The 22,097-nt window shown below is 40.8% G+C and overlaps 1 protein-coding gene and 1 long non-coding RNA gene across 2 annotated transcripts in view; one reads left to right on the forward strand and one right to left on the reverse strand.

Moving 5' to 3' along the window:
- Window positions 1-22,097, forward strand: part of TAF3 (TATA-box binding protein associated factor 3) — a 166,637-nt gene that overhangs the window by 2,341 nt on the left and 142,199 nt on the right. Inside the window, 1 exon segment of the mRNA XM_032221269.1 lies at window positions 6,327-6,569. Within this exon segment, the coding sequence (XP_032077160.1) occupies window positions 6,327-6,569 (243 nt within the window).
- Window positions 14,344-15,519, reverse strand: LOC116511343. The gene is made up of 3 exons (XR_004255738.1): window positions 15,444-15,519; window positions 14,610-14,671; window positions 14,344-14,466 (listed from the first exon to the last, which is right to left on the reverse strand). It is a non-coding gene; the product is annotated as an uncharacterized LOC116511343 (long non-coding RNA).

The following is a 22,097-nucleotide window of genomic DNA, read 5'->3' on the forward strand; positions in this document are numbered from 1 at the left end:
ATGATCTTAGAACCACGGAATCGTGAGGGATCCTTGGTGCATTCTCAACTTGGCTGTTTTCTTGCATTAACCAAGCTAGGTAATTCCTTCAATGCTACTCGTAGTCTACTGGCACCAATGATGTTATCTAGTTGGCTAATAAAATATCTTCAAGAAAACGGCCAAGTTTAGAAGACACCAAGGACCCCAATTTCAACCCTGAGCTACAAATACAGTTAGTCCTCGATTTACGACCACAATCGAGCTCAAAATTTCTGTTGGTAAGCGAATCATTTAACTGAATTATGTCCTGTTTTAGTATCCTTCTCTTGCCACAGTTGTGAAGCGAATTACTGCAACTGTTAAATTAATTGAATTTTGAATTGAATTGAATTTTATTATTTATATGCCGCCCTTCTCCGGGAGGACTCAGGGCGGCGAACAATTCAAAAGGGGGAAAAGGGGAACATAAAAACGGAACCCCGTTAACAAGGAGGGACCTTGTCTTTCAAATGCAGATGGACAGCTGAATCTTGCCCTGATGAGTTTGTTCTCCTACGTTGTGCCATGCGTTGCTGAAGTGGTTGTTTTGTTTCTCCAAAATTCAGATCTGCATATCTCTCACTGCGTTGTATTGCATATATCTTATTGCTCAGTTTGTGTCTGGGTGTTTTATCCTTAGGGAGGACAAGTTTCTGCCCTAATGTGCTCTTGGGTTTAAAGTGTGTACCAGTACGTTGTGTTGTTTGAAAATCCTCCTGAAGTTTTCAGATAATTCCGGCAACGTATGGAATGACAACGTTGCTTCATTTGTTATTCTCTTCTTTGTCTGTTATGGAGGAGCTCCTGCTGGATCTTTTTCTCATTTGATGAAGGTCCAATTGGGATAGCCACAAGTTCTGAGGGCTTCCTTGACATGCTTAGATCTTTCTTCTTTTTCCTCTGTGCTGGTAGGCAAACCTTCAGCCTGGTGACGTGGGGTTCCGATCACTCCCATTTTGTGTTCCAGTGGGTAGTGAGAAACAAAACGTAAATTCTGATCTCTTTCTGTGGGTTTTCTGTAAACTAAAGTGTTGAGGCTTTTGTATTCCTTAATGTAACTTATATGTTTAGACTTATATACTTAGTGCTTTACACCCCTCTCTAAGCAGTTTTACAGAGTCAGCATCTTGTCCCCAACAATCTGGGTCCTCATTTTACCTACCTCAGTAGGATGGAAGGCTGAGTCAACATTCAGCCTGGTGAGATTTGATACTGCCAAATTGCAAGGCAGCTGGCAGTCAGCAAAAGTAGTCTGCAGTACTGCACTCTAACCACTGTGCCACCACGGCTCTTGTTCCTCTTATAATGAAAATAGCAATATGTCTTAGACTTACATACCGCTTTTCAGTGCTTTTCAGCCCCCTCTAAGTGGTTTTACAGAGTCAGCCTCTTGCCCCCAACAATCTGGGTCCTCATTTCACCAATCTCAGAAGGATGGAAGGCTGAGTCAAGCTAATTTCCCGCTCAGGATCAAACTCCTGGCAGTGGGCAGAATTTACCTGCAATACTGCACTCTAACCACTGCGCCACCATGGCTCTTGTTCCTCTTATAATGAAGATAGCAATAGGTCTTAGACTTATACACTGATTTTCAGTGCTTTTTAGCCCCCTCTAAGCAGTTTTATAGAATCAGTCTATTGCCCCCAACAATCTGGGTCCTCATTTCACCCACCTCGGAAGGATGGAAGGCTGACTCAATTTTGAGCCTGGTGAGATTTGAACTGCCAAATTCTGATCTCTTTGTGTGAGTTTTCTGTAAATTAAAGTGTCAAGACTTCTGTCTTCCTTAATGTGCACTGCACAGTCCAGGAAAGACTGTTTTCCTTCACATCTTCACGTGTGAACTCAATGTACCTGTCCACAGAGCTGATGTGTTTGATGAAGGCTTCCAAGAGTTTAGCTGCGAGAAGAGGTCTGTGCTGTATGTAGATCTCAAGTCAACTTTCAACTTAATATATAAGATCAGTCCTTTGGGAGACGTTAATTAACATAAAAAATAGACAGGTGTCTACTGTTCCTAGTTCAATACATCTATAACACTTCACTTAGAATTGTTTTATTTATTTATATTCTGCCTTTATTAGTGTTAGAAATAATTTATGGCATCAAATATAATTTCATGCTCCTTCCTCCTCCTATTTTCCTCTCAACAACAACCCGGTGAGGTAAGGTGAGCTGAGAGTGAGTGGCAGGCCCAAAGACACCCAACCAGAAAGGCAGATTCTAAATTAGATAGATGGATGGAGGGGAATGCATGGGATGGGATGGGATGGGATGGGAGGGAGAGAGAGAGCAATAGCAATAGCAGTAGACTTATATACCGCTTCATAGGCCTTTCAGGCCTCTCTAAGCGGTTTACAGAGAGTCAGCATATTGCCCCCAACAATCTGGGTCCTCATTTTACCCACCTCGGAAGGATGGAAGGCTGAGTCAACCCTGAGAGAGAAAGAGAGAGAGAGAGAGAGAGAGAGAGAGAAAGAAAGAAAGAAAGAAAGAAAGAAAGAAAGAAAGAAAGAAAGAAAGAAAGAAAGAAAAAGAAAAGAAAGAATGAATGAATGAATTAGGAGGCCAGGGGACTTTGTCCAGAAACATTTTCTCATCCGTAGATAAGGAAGTCAAAGCTTCCAACCCATAATTTATTTGTATGCTGCCGCAGAGTCTCTCTGTGAGATAGGTGGTTTCTAAATTAGATAAACAGATAGGTAGGAGTCAGGTAGGTAGGTAGGTAGGTAGGTAGGTAGGTAGGTAGGTAGGTAGGTAGGTAGGTAGGTAGGTAGGTAGATAGATAGATAGATAGATAGATAGATAGATAGATAGATAGATAGATAGATAGATAGATTGATTGATTTTGCAAACCTTCTTTCAAGTGCCTAGAGGTTTGTATCCAGAATGATGCTCCGAAGGAAAACAGGGCAACTAAAAGCACAGGTGAGACATAACTGCTAATATTCACCTATTTTCTCAAGTGCCACTTTCCCTATCAGGACTGATTCAACCTCCATGGTCAGAAGCAGTTCTGGAGAAAGTGATTCATTTACACTTGACTCCAGTTTGAATTGGCCAGATGGCTGACTGGTTTCCTCTCTCCTGCCTCCAAAAACCCCCATTTCTCAGAGTCTGGCTTGATGTTTTACCCTCCTCTGTTCTCAGTGACTAAAGTCTCCATCTGTAAGAGAACTTGTCCCTACAAGAGATACCCTATCGAGACTCGTGTGATTTTATAATAGCAATAGCACTTAGGCTTATATACCGCTTTATAGTGCTTTGCAGTCCTCTTTAAGCGGGTTTTTACAGAGTCAGCCTCTTGCCCCCAATAATCTGGGTCCTTATTTTACCCACCTCGGAAGGATGGAAGACTGAGTCAACCTTGAGCCTGGTGAGATTCGAACTGCTGAACTGCAGCTAGCAGTCAGCTGAAGTAGCCTGCAGTACTGCACTCTAATCACTGCGCCACCTCAGCTCCTAATAATGCCCCTATTACCAGCTCAGTCAAGACACTTTCTCTTTTGATGCTCTTATGACCTATGACATTGACACTGAGCTTCGAACTGCCAGATTGCAGGCAGCTGGCAGTCTGGCAGGAACAATTCCAAAATCTAAAATATTTGCAAAATTTTTGCCTGACAACAATTTAAGTTGTGTAGAGAGATACTCAAGGACACCGGGCATGGGTAAACTGTAGATCTTTTTTAAAAATATATCTTTATGTAAAAGATAAATTACATAGAAACCACTTTTTAATCAGGAGTATGAAGATTAATTTTTTTAATAGACAGATTGTAATGTTTAAATATCACGTTAGTGTATTGGTAATCCAAGTCTTTCAAGTTATTTTTATCACTCCTAAGCTTAGTATTGTTATGGAAATGGCTATTGTATCTTAACTTGGTCTCAGACTGAAATAGTGATTTGGCTGGAGTTGATTTCCGTGAAGAACAGTCTGAGAAGTGCAGGATTATAACACTCAAACTGGGAAGTAAAACAAATCAAACATTTCTGAAAAAGGCATTTGACAAACCACTTTAATATCATGTTAAAAATCTATGGATTTAATTCCTAAGCATTGAATGTCACATATAGTTCAAAGCCTTTATTGTCATTGTACATCAAGTTTACAACAAAATTGGTTTAGCCTCTACTGGTGCAGTTCATACAAGAATACAAGACAATATGAATAATATAAAGAACTAGCTGGATACCCGTGCTTTGGGACGAAACTATGTGATCAGGCTATGCAGGAGAAATTTGTTTCACAATCCGTTGGCTCAGGGGTGGCCGGTGATTGAAGCACATAAGGGACTATCGCTCCCGCCGTTTTGAGTCCATCAGCAGTTCCATAGACGGAAGGTGTAGACATTCTGATAGGTGCCAACATTTAGTATTGTGTTTGGTATTCCACTCCTTCATTACTGAGTGAAGGAGTGGAACGTCTGTCAGTTTGAACTGAGGTAACGGAATGTGAGGCAACTGGCAGTTGGAACAGAGTTCTTTTCAGGGGGGGAGGGGGGAGTAGAACTCCTTAGCATCAGAGCATGTTAATTACTGTATAAGAATTACTAATGATCTGATGGACATTTTGAAAAATCCTTTCTTAGCGAGCACCTAGAAGCCAAGAGGAACATAAGGGCCACATTTCAAGTTTGTAGGTTTTACGGTTCTGGAGATTTCGTGATGAGTGAGTGATATTTGCCTAGATAGATAGATGATTGATAGATAGATAGATAGATAGATAGATAGATAGATAGATAGATAGATAGATAGATAGATAGATGTAGATGTAGATGTAGATGTAGATGTAGATATATAGATAGGTATAGATGGATGGATGGATGGATGGATGGATAAATAGATAGATAATCCTTATAAAAGTAGTTAGGGGAAAAAAGGTAGGTAGTCCTCATCTTACAACCATTTGTTTAGTGACTATTTGAAGTCACCGTGCCACTGATAAAGGGGACTTATGACCATTTTTCACACTTAGGACCGTTGCAGCATCCCTATGGTCATGGGATTTATATCTGGCTGCTTGACAACTGACTCACATTTATGACGATTGCAGTGTCCCAGGGTCATGTGATCCCCTTTTATGACCATCAGACTAGCGAAGTCCATGGGGAATCCAGATTCACTTAACAGTTGTGTTACTCACCTTAACAAGTGCAGTGATTTCACTACACAACTTTGGCAAGAAAGGTCGTAAACGGGGGTAAGACTCACTAAACAAATCTCTCGCTTAGCAACATAAATTTGGGGGTCATAAGTGGCACAGTGGTTGGAATGCAGTACTGCAGGCTACCTCTGCTAACTCCTGGTGCCAGGAATTTGCAGTTCGAGTCTCACCAGCTCAAGGTTGATTCAGCCTTGCATCCTTCCAAGATTGGTAAATGAGGACCCAGATTGTTGGGGGGTGAGAGGCTGACTCTGTAGACTGCTTAGAGAGGGCAGTAAAGCATTTGTGAAGCGGTATGTAAGTGCTATTGCTACTACCTGTACTATCTATGGAGTTAGGAGGGTTATAATGATACAATGCTATATCATAGTGATGACCATGCATGCGTGCGATCCCTGCACTCGCCCCGCACATGCGTGCAAGATCCCCAGCACACTCCCTGTGCATGCACCCCCTCGTACGTGCCCCACCCCCTACGCATGGAGGGCAGAGACCTGAAGACCAGCTGGCTGGCGGGAGGTGTGGGTGCATGCGTGGCAGAACTGAACTAGGGTGACGGCTCGTGTATCATCAGAGAGGGTACTACATGCCATAGGTTTGCCATCACAGTTATATCATGTGTGTGTGTTTATGTGTATGATGGAATGTTATATATATCATGGAAAAAAATATATATATTTATCGACAGCTTGAACCCAGGTATATTTACTTGCTTTGGGGATTCTTGGCCCCCGAGATTGTGACTTCTGAACAGGCCCGAGTAGAAATTCTGCTGATATTACTATTTCAAGTCGCCTTCCGAGTAAATTCTATTTATTTTATATCCTACTTTTCCGCTCTGGTGAGCACTCGCTAAATTGCAATTTGGTTGTCATTTCCGTAGCCGAGCCAGGCAGGGAAAAATCAAATCCTGATAATAGCTCCTCAAGTAAATACAGCCTCGTGGAAGCGGAAGGCAAAAAAAAAAAAATGTTTGCGTTCCCCGGTCATCTCAAATGAAGTTTTGAACGGCCAACTTAACTTGCTGCTTTTTCAAAAAGCCGCTTCTGTTTGGCGGGCGGATACGTTAACTTTTTAAAAATGTTTGGTAGGTTTGGGTTTTTTTTTTTGACATTCACATTTATTTGCGTTCCAGATGGCCGGACAGACCCAATTTTGGAGGATGTGGGTGAAGCCTTTAAGCTCATGGGGGTCAACCTGCACGAATTGGAAGATTACATTCTCAATATCGAACCTATGACTTTTGCACATCAGATCCCTTCCTTCCCTGTGAGTAAGAATAATGTGCTGCAGTTTCCTCAGCCCGGAAGCAAAGACGCGGAAGAGAGGAAGGAGTATATCCCCGATTACATGCCACCTCTGGTCTCGTCTCAAGAAGGTAAGATATCGTTTCTCTACTTGTGCTTTTGTTGTTTGCTGCCTAAGATGTCAATCAATGTTATGTAAGACTCGGTGGGGGTCTCTCTCCTATGACGATCTGTGACTTCTTGACATGGTTTTCTGGCTTGGAATTATTGGCATTGGTTGTGAATGTCTGGAGAGCATCAAGATGGTGGAAGATTTTTCCAAGCAATTTGCAAGAAAGAAACTACTGTGTTTCCCCCAAAATAAGACAGGGTCCTATTTTCTTTTGACCCCTGAAATAAGCGCTTGGCCTTATTTTCAGGGAGGTCTTATTTTTGAGGTGCATAAGGCAGCGAGTGTGGTCGCCTCATGGTTGCTGCTGTGTTGCAATATTTTTGGGGAGGGCTTATTTTCGGGGGAGGGCTTATTTTAGTGCATGCGCTCAAAAGCCCGATTGGCCAGGGAGGTTTTATTTTTAAGGAAACAGGGTAGGTGTTGAAATTATACACAGTTCTGGGACTGGGCTTCCTGCTATTATCCTTCAGCAAAGTAGTCCTATTGTACCACGTTGGTGTAAATAATTCAATGAGGGGGCTAGATCTGGGTTTGAATCCTTCTTCATCCACTACTATTCTTGGTTTGAAGCAAACTAGTTTGATCATTAGTTTCTGAATGAAAAATAGATTATTGTGAGATTAAGTTTGAAATTAACTGTGGATCACCACAAGAGGTGGCAAAAGTGTTCTTGGATTAAAATTATCCTCGTGATATTCAAGGCAATTTAGAATCCAGGTTAGGGAATATAAGAAACTGTTTTGTCAGGTGTCAGAAAGTTATTAAAGTGTGTGTGTGTGTGTGTGTGTATGTATGTATGCATATATGTGTGTATGTGTGTGTAAATGGTGTGTGTGTGTGTTCTAGTGTTCCTCTGGAACACAATTTCAACCAAACTTGGTACACAGATGGCTTACTCTCTGGAGAAAAATACTGTGGGTGTAAGACACCCCTAATGGCTTCTACTGTACTGCTGTAAAATGGCTTCTATTGCACAACACAGTGGAGTTGCCGTAGTAATGGCTTCACAGTATTCCACAAGGGGGCTCCTTCTGTTAATGGGGAAAATCCAACATTAGAAATTATGAACATTTTCCCCCTATTAAGTAAATCTCTGGGCAACGCCAGGTTATCGGCTATTACATTAAAAAAAACCACTTGGGAAAGAGATGCCATAATTGGGAGGAGACCCGTTTTCTCGACATTGCTAGCCTCATAGGGTTGAAAATTATAATTTAAGTTTCATGTATTTCTTTGATTAGATAAAATATATCCAATATCTATTGCGTAGGAAAGCTTTCATGGCGATCTCTGATTGTTCAATGTCTCATAAAGCATAGGAATGCAAATAGAATAATATACTGAAAGACTTTAACATGCAATATGAACAGAGCTACCCTACTTTAGTTAGTTACCATATTTTTCGGAGTATAAGACGCACCGGAGTATAAGTCGTACCAAGGTTTTGAAGAGGCAAATTAAAAAAAAAGTTTTTGCACTCTGCAAACCTCCCCAAAAGGCCCGTTTTTCTTCAAAAAAAGGGTATGAATAGCCCTTAGGAGGCTTGTAGAGTGTTCCTGCGGGGATGCCCCCCCCCCAAATGAGCAAAAAACGGCCTGTTTTTCGTCAGAAAAAGGACACTATAGAGGGGGGCTATAGTGGGGCTGGGGGGGGGCAAGTTTGAACAAAAAATGGCCTGTTTTTTGCACATTTCTGCTGTCCCCAGCCCCCAGGAGCTCTCTGAAAGCCACCTACAAGCTATGCACAGCCATTTTGGTGAAGGGGGCAGGGTTTCAGGAGGCAAAAAAAATGCTGTATTCAGTGTATAAGATGCACCCAGATTTTCAGCCTCTTTTTTAGGGAAAAGGGTGCGTCTTATACTCCAAAAATATGGTATTTTATCTATTACCGTATTTATTTATTTATCAAATTTATATAACCAAGAAATTATGAGTATCTTCGAGACCCCCTCTCCTATGCAGTTTCTCCCCGCTCAATCCATGGTCACAGAGAATGCCTGCTGAAGGTATTCATCACATTTATCAAAAAGAGTGATGGGAGGGCCCCCCCAAACCCCTCTCCTCTGGAACAGCTTCCCCTCCCCATCACCTCAAGGCAAGGATAGCCCCTTCCCTCCGGGGTTCTCCAGAGGCACCTCTGACATGCGCTCTTGCAGCTCATGATGTAGGAGAAGAGCAGCCAGAGCTGGAGGGCTGAGTTAAGCAGGTCCTCAAATTTTGAGGAGGGGGCGTGTTGTGTTTGTGTTTATCAGAAATTATTTACTGCAGTTCAGACTTTCATCCTTTTAATATTCATTGTGGCCAGCAGGTGTCGCTGTCCTATTTCATAAGTGTCTTTTCCTGGTACCTGAACAACTTTTGCAAGCCAGCATCACTTCACATCCAAGCTTATCCAGGTATCCTAAGATGCAGGATAGTTTGCTTCCCAAAAGGGGGGGGAGGGAGAAAATTAGTCTTTTTTTCCTTTTTTCTATACATTTTTTCCCTTTTCTCTTTTGTTGCTGTTGGATGTATGCTTTTTCTGGTTTTTTTTCCTGTTGTGTTTTATTCCCATTGACAAAACATAATAAATATATATTAAAAGGGGATAGTTTACTTCCACATCATATAAATGTGTGAACTGATGTATTAGTAGAAAGAAATAGAATTTCACTTTTGTCTGATGAGACAAGAACTCCTATTCTGTAGAGTCCTGTTTTGATCAAGGGCAGCTGTTTGGTTTAGCTGTGGCAGAAATAGGAATCTATAGCTACCCTTTTTACTTAAATGCATGTAATGGATTTGTTTTGCATATAATGGTTATCAACGCTGGATGATAAAGGAGAATTAATAGATATATTTCACATCCAGTAGATCAGTGTTTCTCAACCTTGGCAACTTAAAGATGTCCGGACTTCAACTCCCAGAATTCCCCAGCCAGCAAGTCCGGACATCTTCAAGTTGCCAAGGTTGAGAAACACTGCAGTAGATCATAATTTACGGCATGGGTAATGATCACAGTTAAGCTAAAAAGCATTGTTGATTAGGTACAGTGCTGGTTTTCCTCGATCTCCCTGCCATGAGGTCATCTAGACCAGGGGTCTCCAACCTTGTCAACTTTAAGCCTGGCGGACTTCAACTCCTAGAATTCCCCAGTTGAAGTCCGCCAGGCTTAAAATTGACAAGGTTGGAGACCCCTGATCTAGACTGTGGAATTATAAAATTAAAGAAATCTATCTTGCCAGTCACAGAAGGCTTGGAGAATGGCCTGGCGAAGGTGATCATCATAAAAGCAATAGATATCAGGAGATCCCATAAAGAACCACGAAAACAAAAAAAGATACAACTAAACTTGACTTCTGGACATGTTTGGGTTTGCTCGAGGCATTCCAGAGTTATGCTGGAACGAACACACAGACACACACTTCAAAATCCCTGTGAGATGGGTGGGTCATAGAGAGAATGACTGGTCCAAAGTCACCCAGCTGGCTCCCATGCCTAAGGTGAGGTGCCTTTTTGCTCTTCTTTTATTTTCTCTGGGAGAAGCCATTCATCATCTGGCTTTACTCCCAAGTCGACCCCTGTTCTTTAACTGTTCCCTTCGTCTGGCAACTCTGCGCATGCGCACACTGGGAACAGGCTCCAGCTGTTCTTCTGCCTCGCTGATGTCTGACTCTGAAGGCAGCTGATAACTGGCCTACGGCTCTGGCCCTCTCTCTGCCTCCGACACAGAACCCTCATCCGAGCCTTCCCCAGACTCCAGGACTGGCCTCGGTTCCTCTCCAACCTCCTCACTGTCCGAATTGGTTGCCAGCTCTGCCACAACAAGTACAGCAGTCCTCGACTTACGACTGGAGCAGAGCCAGCCATTATGCTAAGCTGCCAGTTGTACCTTTAGTGCAACATTGTGTGTTCAGTTCCTTCTGCAAGTGCGGGACACCGATTGTTTTCGTACAAGGAAACCCCTGTGTGCAGAATGCGCGAACCTGGCAAGACTGAAGCAAACAGGAAAAACGCACAAAACCCAGAAAAGGAGGTCAGGCTTCAGAAGCTGGACGGAGGAAATTTGTGCAGAGGTACCAAGCAGATCATTTTTTAGAATGAAAAGAATTATGTGATGAGAGCAGAGACGTCAAAGTGGGGGAAAAAATCTGCTCAGTGCTAGTCATTTTTTTCCCAGTTGTGCAGATAAGGCCTTGCTTTGAATATCTTGCTGAATCTTATCTTAAGTTCTTTGTAATTGTACTTACTAGGAAAGTTACTCTAAGAATATTGATTAGAAAGAAATGTTTACCTTTAGAACCAGGGCATTTGATGCTGATTTTCCGTTGGGAGGCAGTGATTCATTTTCTAAGTATGTAATTGTTCAGAATGAGTATTTCTAATATGAACAGAGAATTAATGTAGTTGTACATAATTCATGTTGAAACTTAGGGAATCAGATAAATATTTTTTTTAAAAAAAACGTTGTCCATTCTAAGTACCTTGTTTTCCTGAAAATAAGGCAGGGTCTTATTTTCTTTTGACCCCTGAATTAAGCCTTTGGCCTTATTTTCAGGGAGGTCTATTTATTTTTGAGGTGCAGGAAGTGGCGAGCGTGGTCACCTCATGGCAGCTGTTGTGTTGCAATATTTTTGGGGAGGGCTTATTTTGGGGGGAAGGCTTACTTTAGAGCAAGCACTCAGAAGCCCGATTGGGTTTATTATCCGGGGAGGTCTTATTTTCAGGGAAACAGGGTAGTCCTCAACTTACAACAGTTCACTTAGTGGCATCATTTGGGTCCTTTGTCCAAGAATGTTGCTGTGCATGACAAATCGGGTAAATATTCATAATGTCCACCATCCACTGAATTGGTCATTTAAATCAAAACTCTAATACAGACTTGCAGCCATTTGTTTAGTGGCCGTTTAAAGTTGCAACAGCATTGAAAAAAGTGACTTACAACCGTTTTTCACGTTTACGACTTTTGCAGCATCCCCATGATCACGTGATCAGAATTCAGAGGCTTGGCAACTGTTTCATACTTCCGACCGTTGCTGTGTCCCAAGGTCACGTGATCCTGTTTTGCAAACTTTTGGCAAGCAAAATCAAAGAGAAAGCGTGATTCATTTAACAACCGGGTTAGTAACTTATCAGCTGCGGTGACTCACTTAACAACTGTGGCAAGAACAGTTATAAAATGGGGCAAAACTCACTTAACAAAAGTCTCATTTAACAACAACAATAATTTTGGGCTTAACTGTGGTCATAAGTTGAGGACGACCTGTATTTCTGGTTTTATTGTCATGATAGAAAATCAACTAAAAAAAGTTATTCCTCCTCTGTACTTTTAAGATACAGATAGTCTTCAATTTACAGCGATTCATTTAGTGACGGTTCAAAGTTACAACGTCACTGAAAAAGGTGACTTTGGACCATTTTTCACACTTACGACCGTTGCAGCATCCCCATGGTCATGTGATCAAAATTCAGATGCTTGTCCGCTGGTTCCTATTTATGACGGTCACAGCATCCTGGAGATCCTTTTGCGACCTTCTGACAAGCAAAGTCAATGGGGGGAAGCATGATTCACTTAGCGACTGTGTCACTAACTTAACTGTGGCAAGAAAGGTCGTAAAATGGGGCAAATCTCACTGGACAACCGTCTCGCTTAACAATAGAAATTTTGGGCTCTATTGTGGTCGTAGGTGGAGGACCACCTACCTTTAAATCATTTTCTAAAGGCGTTTATTTCAGAAGGATTTTGCTACCAGGTGGTCTTGAGTTGTTGAAGTTCTGACTCTTATTTTCCTTCGTAATAATCCGCGTTGTTTGGTAATCATTTTGCTTCTTGGACTGCCTACATCTGGAGGATCTGGTTACACTTGAAGCGTCCTGATCCTGCCTGTCTCGGAACGCATGTGTTTCCAGTTACATAAGGGTGTGAAGGCACCCCTTCCCCCAACTTTTCTGCCATTCCCATTTACTCAGTCAGAGCTGTCCATATATATTATACCCATTGTGTGGCCGACACTGGGATGCCCAATGTATGGCTTTTACTATGCCCTTAACTCTGTGTAGCTTCCTGAGCTCTCTGATTCTCTATTTTTTAAAGATTCGTTGAATTACAAACAAACAAACAAACAAAAACACCCCACAGCTAGGTAACACTTTACAGAATCCATCCAGTGCATTCCCTCCCACCCCTGGTTTTAAGAATGCATCTGAATCCTAAAACTGTTTATATGCTTTCTTCGAAGAATAAAAATTGTAAGTGGCTGCAGCCTAATGGTCTGTTCAGAAGGCTAATTAATAGAATGGAACGGAACGAAGAGGAATATAGACTGGAGGATGGGATAGGGATGGGATGGGATGGAGGTGGAGTGGAGTGGCGTTGCATCTCATCACATCCCGTGGAATGGAATGGGATGGAGTGGAATGGTGTCTCATGGAATGGAGTGGAGTGGAGTGGAGCAGTACAGAGCAGCATAGAATAGAGTAGGAATAGAAAAATAGAATAGAATATAGAATGGAGTGGAATGCAATGGAATAGGAATTCGGAAGAGAACAGAGTAGAGTAGGAATAGAGTAGGAATAGAAGAGTAGAATACAGAACAGAACAGAATAGAATAAACTGTAGAATAGGACAGGACAGAAAATATGGGATGGGGTAGGATGGAATTCTTTATTGACCAAGTATGATTGGACGCTCTCAGTGTACATACAAGCAACAAGTGATAGGTCATACATCATAAATCATTAATCATCGTGAACCATGAGCTCAGGAAAAAAAGAAAGAAAGGAACAGAGGGCATTAGGCAATATCTGGCAGGACAAATTTGGAGAGGCCACAGGGTAGCGGTCTGGCATATCTTCTTTGGGATAGGCAAGATACGCATTGTCAACCCTTTTGTGCAGAAGGCCTAGAACTGGGGTGTCCAACATTGGCAACTTTAAGACCTGTGGACTTCAACTCCCAGAATTCCCCAACCGGCCCTGAAGTTGAAGTCCAGAAGTTTTGAAGTTGCCAATGTTGGACATCCAGGATCTAGGACACCTTCTCAAAATGCCTCATTTGCCCAAAAACAAATGAGATTGAAGACGCCAAAGCTGAAGTAGATGATGATGATGATAATGATGATGATGATGATGATGATGATGATGATAAGAGAAAAGAGGAAAGAAGAGAAAATAGAATTCTTTATTAGCCAAGTATGATTGGACACACAAGGAATTTGTTTCCCGTGCATGAGTTCTCAATGTATATGCAAGCAACAAGTGATCGTAATCGTAATCCTAAAATACAATCCTAAATCATAAGATACAACATTCGGTGATAGCAATCAATATGAATCATACTAGGATACTAAACAATATAAATTGTAAGATTCAAGCAACAGTCATAGGAAGACAAGGAAATAGGTAACAGGAAGGATGAGAAGGATAATAGCAATATAGCCTTACTAGATAGTTTGACAGTGTTTGACAGTGTTTGACAATGTTTGACAGTGGCTATTAGTTGTTTAGCAGAGTGATGGTGTGGGGGTGGGGCACTGTACTTGCGTAATCAGGAAGAACTGGGACAATGCAAGAGGAAGCAAGCAGGGCCTGCGTGTTGCAACGATCCGCTCGAATTCTTTGGAACCGCTAACAAGTTTAGCTAGAAATATTTGCAACAGAATCTTTTATTTGCATTGCGTCTTGCTGTTCAAGCTTTATGGCCTGTAGGAGCTTCGTCATTGTGTGTTTTTGTGCAACTTGGAAACTTCTTGCCTCACACTTGTTTACAACTCGGGCTAAACCAGCACTATCTTGTGATCGTCCAGAACTTTTATCTTTTCCGGTATCTTTTCCTACGTGAGGTTCTTTTAACGATGCTGTAGCGGTTGGGCTGATGAGCTTATAAAATGAGAAGAAAAAAAAAATTCAGATCCCTTTTCCCCGAATGGAGATCGCAGACTCTGCCCCCGGCGTGTTGAGCCTTAGCGTTGTCGCTTGGTAGTTATTCCTTCTGCCATTTATTTCCCGGAGGGATATCTCACCTGGTCTCCTCAATCCCAGGACTGTATGTATTACACTAGAGATCCCACAGCTTATGTGATTTCTGGCAAAGAGAAAGAAAAAAAGAAGGAAAAAGAATAGTATACTGTAGTGATGGCTAACCTTCTCGTCGTTGCGTGCCGAAAGCATGCACGGACGTACACAACAGTGTGTGTGTGTGTGTGCCCCCGCACCTATAATGCATTGTGCACGAGACCCCCACATGCACCCCACTCATGCATATAACTCCTCCCATGCTCCCACGCCCCTCCATGCTTCCCTGCCTCCCCCGCGCATGCGCCTCAGCCCCCCTCACCCATTTTTGGTTTTCAAGTTGATGCAAGAGGCTTTCCAGGGGCGCGGGGGGCCCACATGAGGCCCCAAAATGCAATATTAGTGCCCCCCGCACATGCACCCTGCTATTGCCAGGCAGACCCCCAGCTTCGACTCAGTCCATCAATTGGGACGGTTGGTCATCACTCAAAAGCCCAGTCGGGCTTATTATCCGGGGAGGTCTTATTCTCGGGGAAACAGGAGAATTGAAGCTCATTATATAATATCAAATTGTAGGTTGATTTTTTTTTCTTTTTGTTTATCAAGCTACCTTTGCTCATTTAGGTAGAAAAGCAGCATGCAAGAATGTCTTTTTTTTTAAAAAAAAGAACCATTTATACTTGAGCAGATGGTTAAATTGTTTTATTTTATTTTTATGTTTCTGCTACACTCAGCTTCTCTCTGACAGACTCAGTTGGGGATTGCAACTAGGAAATAGTAGATTTCAAACCGAAGTTTTAGCTCAGGAAGTCTTAGTGCCATAGGAAGGGAGCGAAACTCACCTTTCATTTCCTCCTCGGCCCAAAATATTTCAGATTAACTTTAAAGGAGAGGGCGACACTGTTAAAGGGTTTGGCCTCCGATACAGGGTTACCGCCTCCTGGAGTCCGTCACAGCAGGCGAGCTGGTCGGTGGCCAAAGCCCTTTAAGTGAAGCTGCTGGGGATCCCGTTGCAAATGAAATAGAGAGCAAGGGCAGCAACCAAATGCAGGGTTTTGAATGGAGAACTTGAAAACCGCTGGTTAAAAGAAGCTTTTATTTCAGTGTCAAGAGATCATAAAACTATAATGCCGACAATTGTGCAACTTTTTAAAAAGGGCTTTTTTTAAAAAAAAGGGTGAGGAGCTAGCATTTGCCAAAGGGTAGCATTTTCCAGAATGGGGTTTTGTGTACATGCATACGTGTGTGTCTGTGTGTTATATCACAGAAGAGAGTACACCCCCTCACATTTTGTTGCCAGCAGTTTAGACACTAATGGCTGTGTGTTGCATTATTTTGAGGGGACAGCCCACATTTACACTGTTATTCAAGCTGCATGCTCACTACTTTACATTGTAGCCAAGTGTCCTTTCTTCAGTGTTGTCACATGAAAAGATGTACCTAAATATTTACAAAATGTGAGGGAGGGTACTCACTTCTGCGATATGGTGTGTGCACACATACACAGACATATATATATATATAAGGAAGAAGAGCTTGTGGCTTAGAGGTTAAATATTTACAAAATGTGAGGGAGGGTACTCACTTCTGTGATATAGTGTGTATATGTGTCTGTGTGTGCACACATACACAGACACACATATATATAAGGAAGAAGAGCTTGTGGCTTAGAGGTTAATATAACTGCCTAATATGTAAAAACAGCCCAGGTTTGAATCCCAGTAAGGGTACGGAGCTAAATAGCTTGAAATAGATCTATACTTCATTTGTTTATCAGCTCTATTCTCAATCTTACACGGGAAAAGACCTGAATACGCCAAGACCTGCGCGCACACACACACACACACACACACACACACACACACATATATATGCATGCATGCATACATACATACATACATACATTCAGGTCTTGGCGTATTCGGGTATTTTCCCGTGTAAGATTGAGAGTATCTTGGTGACGTTTCAACAAGGTCCCACTCGCCTGCACCTGTGAAAATCTACAAAAACAAATACACACACACACAAACACACATATATATATACACACACACACATACGTATATGTAGCAGTAGCTAAGATGCTGAGCTTTTCAATCAGAAAGGTTGGCAGTTTGGCGGTTTTAATCCCTAGCGCTACGTAATGAAGTGAGCTCCCGTTCCTTGTCCCAGCTTCTGCCAACCCAAGCAGTTTAAAAGCATGTAAAAATGCAGGTAGAAAAGTAGGAACCACCTTTGGTGAGCAGGTAACAGCGTACCGTGCACCTTTGGCATTTAGTCATGCTGGTCACATGACCATGGAGACGTCTTCGGACAATGCTGGCTCTTCGGCTTGAAACGGAGATGAGCACCGCCCCCTAGAGTCGGGAACGACTAGCACATATGTGCGAGGGGAACCTTTACCTTAAATATCCATCTATATTAAATATATATATCTTCTGACATCGATACACACACACACACACACACCTACCTACCTACATACCCTGTTTCCCTGAAAATAAGACCTCCCCTGATAATAAGTCCTCCCCGAAAATATCGCAACACAGCAGCAGCCATGAGGTGACCACGCTCGCTGCCTTCTGCACCTCAAAAAGAATAAGACCAAAAATAAGGCCAAGAGCTTATTTCGGGGGCCAAAGGGAAAAAAAGACCCTGTCTTATTTTTGGTGAAACACGATACATACACACACACACACACACACACATACATACATACATACACACACACACATATACCTATGCATATGTTGCCACTACAATTTAAAAAAAACAAATAGTATCGCATTTGGTGAATTAAAAATAATTCCTAAATTTTAAAAAACTATACGTACCAAATAAATTGATAGTCCATGTACGATATATGCCATATGCTAAATAAATAGATAAATATCTAATAAATGTTATGCCTTCTTTCAACTTTATAACCATAGCAGCTCACAATATAATCTTTTGCAAATAAATTAATAATAATAAATACATTGAGTGTGAATTACTTATCAAATTCCTGGAGGCTTAACTGGTTCTAAATTAGCTCTAAACATAGACTTAAAATTCGAAGAAAGTTACGTACATGTTTCATTATTTGAATATCCTGTGGGTGGATGATTTCAGTCAGTTTTCAGTCAGTCTGGTGCTCTCGAGATTTGTTATATTTCAACTCCTAGAATTAGCGACTTATCATGATCAAAACAATTATGGTACTAGAAAATTCTTGGAACTTAGCTCATTGGAAACTTCTGATAAGAATATGGTAAGCTAGACATCCCTGAAAAAGGCAGAGACAGCATTGAGTCAACAAGAAGATAATAAAATCTCTCCACAGAAAGGAGAGATTGTGGGATTTTCCACATGTACAGGTAGTCCTCGACATATGACCACAACGGAGTCCAAAATATCTGCTGCTAAGTAAGATAAAATATAAAATATGGTGGGACTTAGAAGGTTGGACGCTAGAGGGAGCTAAAACAAAGTAAAGATTACAGTTAAAGGAGAAGACTCATTTAACTCTTTAACGCAGAATGGAATAAAATACTTTAACATTGAATGTACTGAAGGATATATGTGAATAATGGACTCAGAAGTTAATATCAGAAATGCCTGCTATCATAGAGACTGTGAACATTACTGCAAAAGGGGAACACATTTGAGACTGAAATGGAACTGAACATGGATTTGAAAATGACAGGCTATATAAGAATAATTTGGAGAATGATGAAATCTTAGGTGTACAAATGAAATCATCTGATGTTTTAATAATGAAAGGGGACAGCAGCCAGCCAACCAGAGGACTGCTTTGGATAATTTTCCTATAGGAGATCTACAAAAGAGATCTCTGAAAGTTTTTGAAAAGAAGGGGGAAGGAAGGAAGGAAGGAAGGAAGGGGAAGGAAGGAAAGAAAGAAAAGAAAAAGAAAAAAGAAAAGAAAGGGGAAGGAGGGAAGAATAAAGGAAGGAAGAGGAAATCCAGTTATAGAACATTATTTGAAGGGATTAAAGATTTATTTATTATTTAGGAAAATTGGTATGGCCACCGAACTCACAATGATTCCAGGCAGCTTACAGAAGTCAAACCCCAAACCCAATAACCCTACCTCCCTACAAGTGACAGCAGTCAAACCAACCTCTTGATGGGCTCCGTATCACCCTGGAGTCCCCAAACCTGCTGGCAAAAGCTTATGTCTTCTGGGCCTTTAGGAAGAGTACCAAGGTGGGGACCAATCTTATCTCTGGAGGGATGAAGTTCCATGGGGAGGGAGCCACCATGGAGAAGGTCCTTCCTCTTGGTCCCACCAGATGGACCTCCTTAAGAGAGGGGACCCATAACATGTCTCCCTGCTTATGTGGGTCAGCTGGAGTACATGGAAAAAGACAATCCTTCAAATAACCTGACCTTAAATCATGTCAGGCTTTAAGGGTGCAACCAGCCCTTTTAAATGGGCATGGAAGCAAATTGGCAGCCAAAGCTAGCCCCATATAGGGCACATTGCAGTAATCAAGATGGAAAGTGATTAGGACGTGGGTGAATGTGAGCATCACTTGTTGGTCCAGGAAAGCAGTCCACAACTCACAGTCCCACTGAGGCCCTCTTAACCATGAGAAAAGATTGATCGTTAAAAGTAGTGGGTAGGAATATAAAGTGGGTTTAGTTGATCAAGGTTGAAACAGATGATGTTACGTCTGGTAATCATTAATGGACTTTTGCTGACCAGAATTGAATGATTTGGGTTTTAGGATTTGTTTATAGATAAAGAACGTGTTATAAGATGAAGATAATTGTTTACTGTATTTTAAGAGCAAGTGAGCAGTTAATATTGTTGAGATGAAGAGGGAAGCTTTTTAAAAAATATTTCTCTTCTCTATTCTTTAGTATTCTTTTTTCTTCACTGTATTTTTCATACTTCATTTGTTCCTTTTTTTGTAGTTTGTGTTAATTTTTATACATACTGCTTGCAATACTTCATAAAAGTATGTGGAAAAATAAGGAATTGAACCCATCTGGAAGGCAGCAGATTACAGATGCATTTAAGCTAACAAAATTATCCCAAATCGTCTCTCTTGGCTTGTGTACTAGTGAGGTTTGCTTTTCATTTCTTTGTGTATCCCTTGAATCACAAATCAGCATCCTCGGAAAACTGTAGTCATCCTTTGACGTCACTGTATACTGCACTTATCTCCAAGTCTCTGTTCCATTCATGATTTAAAATGAAAATCAGTTTACTCAGAATTCCAGAAATTCTGCAGTCATGTTTTCAGAACTGTCAAAACCTATTGATAATTAATCTTTTTTCCCTCCCGTGTATTCAATAGCTGCTTAGAATCTTTCTCTCAATCACATTATGAGTACTTTTGACTATGCTATATTAAGTATTACATTAATGAAACTTACAGTATATTTTTATACTTTTTATATTCCTTTTTATTCCGTTCAAATTATGCTAGCAATCAATAAAATACAAGCCCTATATATCGGTTTAAACAAAATCCAGAGGAGGAAAAAAAAAACCCAATGCCAATTTTTGGCTTTATAAAAAAATTAAATATACAAAAGTATATGGAACAACAAGATTCAGGGAGATAAAGAAATATAGAGTATATTTAGAAATGTCTAAAATAGCTGCTCTTATCTAGAATATCATCAGTTGCTTTTAAAATATCGTAAAATATATCTTTATCGATTGTAAAAATGAAAGCGAAAGTCCTTACTGAACTTTAACCTACAAATACCAAGCTAAATCACTAATCAAAACTAGAAATCTAATTTTCCGTAAAAGGGCACTTCTCAAGGATTCCCAAGCTTTGTACAGTATGAATTTCCTGTGCTATACAAGTAGTCCTCCACTTATGACCACAATTGAGCCCAAAATTTAAGTGAGAATTTGTTAACTGAGCTTTGCCCCATTTTACAACATTTCTTGCCACAGTTTTTGCGTGACTCACTGAAGTTGATAAGTTCGCAATCTGGTTGTGAAGTGATCTGGCTTCCCCCACTGACTTTGTCAGAAGGTTGCAAAAAGTGACCCCGGGACATTGCACCGGTCATAAGTATGAACCAGTGGCCAAGCATCTGAATTTTGATCATCATGGGGATTCTGCAAAAGTTGCAAGTGTGAAAAACAGTCATAAATCACTTTTTTTCAGTGTCGTCGTAACTTTGAACTGTCACTAAATGAACTGTTGTAAATCAAGGACTACTTGTATTAGGATGGATCAATCATTCTAGTAAGTCGAGAGCTATCTGTAGTCCGGGGCTATGTTGGATAAACTTTGGCAAGTCACAAATTGTATGGTGCAATTTTATGATGGGGTACTTATAAAGAATATATGGTATTTTCTTAGGTCCAGGCACAATTCAAAATAATTTTACGACCTACAGAAGCTTGCATAGTTTGGGGTTAAATTTCCTTCCTTTTTGACCTGTATATCGGTCAGCCTGGACTTTTAAGATTTTCTCCTGGTCCATCAATCTCTGGATGGGGATTTGGTGAAAATACCTTTTTTTAGTGGCTTTTTTTCAGAACCTGCAGAAGAGATCAGATAAATGCCATTACTAATCCTTCCATCTGCAAAGAGCAATGCCTTGCAATGTCTATTTTTAATGTATATTAGCTGATTACCCAGAGTTGTCTAGATACTTATTTATAAGGGGAAAATGTCCAGATTTCTAATGTTGGATTTTCCCGTTACCAGAGGGAGCCCCATTGTGGAGTACTGTGAAGCTGTTACCATGACAACTCCACTGCGCTGTACAGTAGAAGCCATTTTACGGCAGTACGGCAGAAGCCATTTTAAGGCACAACAGGCTGTATCTTAACAGAACACAAACCCTGAGGGTGTCTTACCCCACAGTATTTGTTTCCAGAGAGTAAGTCATCTGTGTACCAAGTTTGATTGAATTTTCTCGAGGCATTCCAGAGTTATGCTAGAACACACAGACACATACACACAAACACAGAGTCATTTATATATATATAGATTGTTGTTAGCCATTTTGTGTGGCTAGAAAGGATATCATTTCAATAAATAAATGCCTTAAAAATACTCATGGGCAAGATAATAATCATTGTTTTTCCTCGCAATTTTTCCATTACAGTGTTCTTACTGAATTAGGTTTAGCTTAATTTAAAAACATTAAAAAAACTTTCCAGTCTTTATGGAATATTTTTATGAGATGTTAATAAAATATTACCGCAGATTTTTTCCCCCCTCCTAATCGGAATTAAATCATGTTTACTGACTTCTGGTATCTTAACATTTTTTCCACTAGCAACTACAACTATTTTTTTTAAGAAGGAAGAATTTTTTTTTAGTGTTTAATTAAAGTATTTGACTTTCATTACAAATACGAAATTAGGTACTCTTTTTTTCTGACTTTTTATGGACATCTGAAAGAAATCTACAAATATTAAAATGTAAACTGACCTTTCTCTTTACAACAGAAATGTCTTTGGCTCATTATTCATAATTATAAGCTGCCAATTTTTTTCCCCTTTCACA

The sequence above is a fragment of the Thamnophis elegans genome, chromosome 7 (genome assembly GCF_009769535.1).
Source record: "Thamnophis elegans isolate rThaEle1 chromosome 7, rThaEle1.pri, whole genome shotgun sequence".
Lineage (NCBI taxonomy): Eukaryota > Metazoa > Chordata > Lepidosauria > Squamata > Colubridae > Thamnophis > Thamnophis elegans.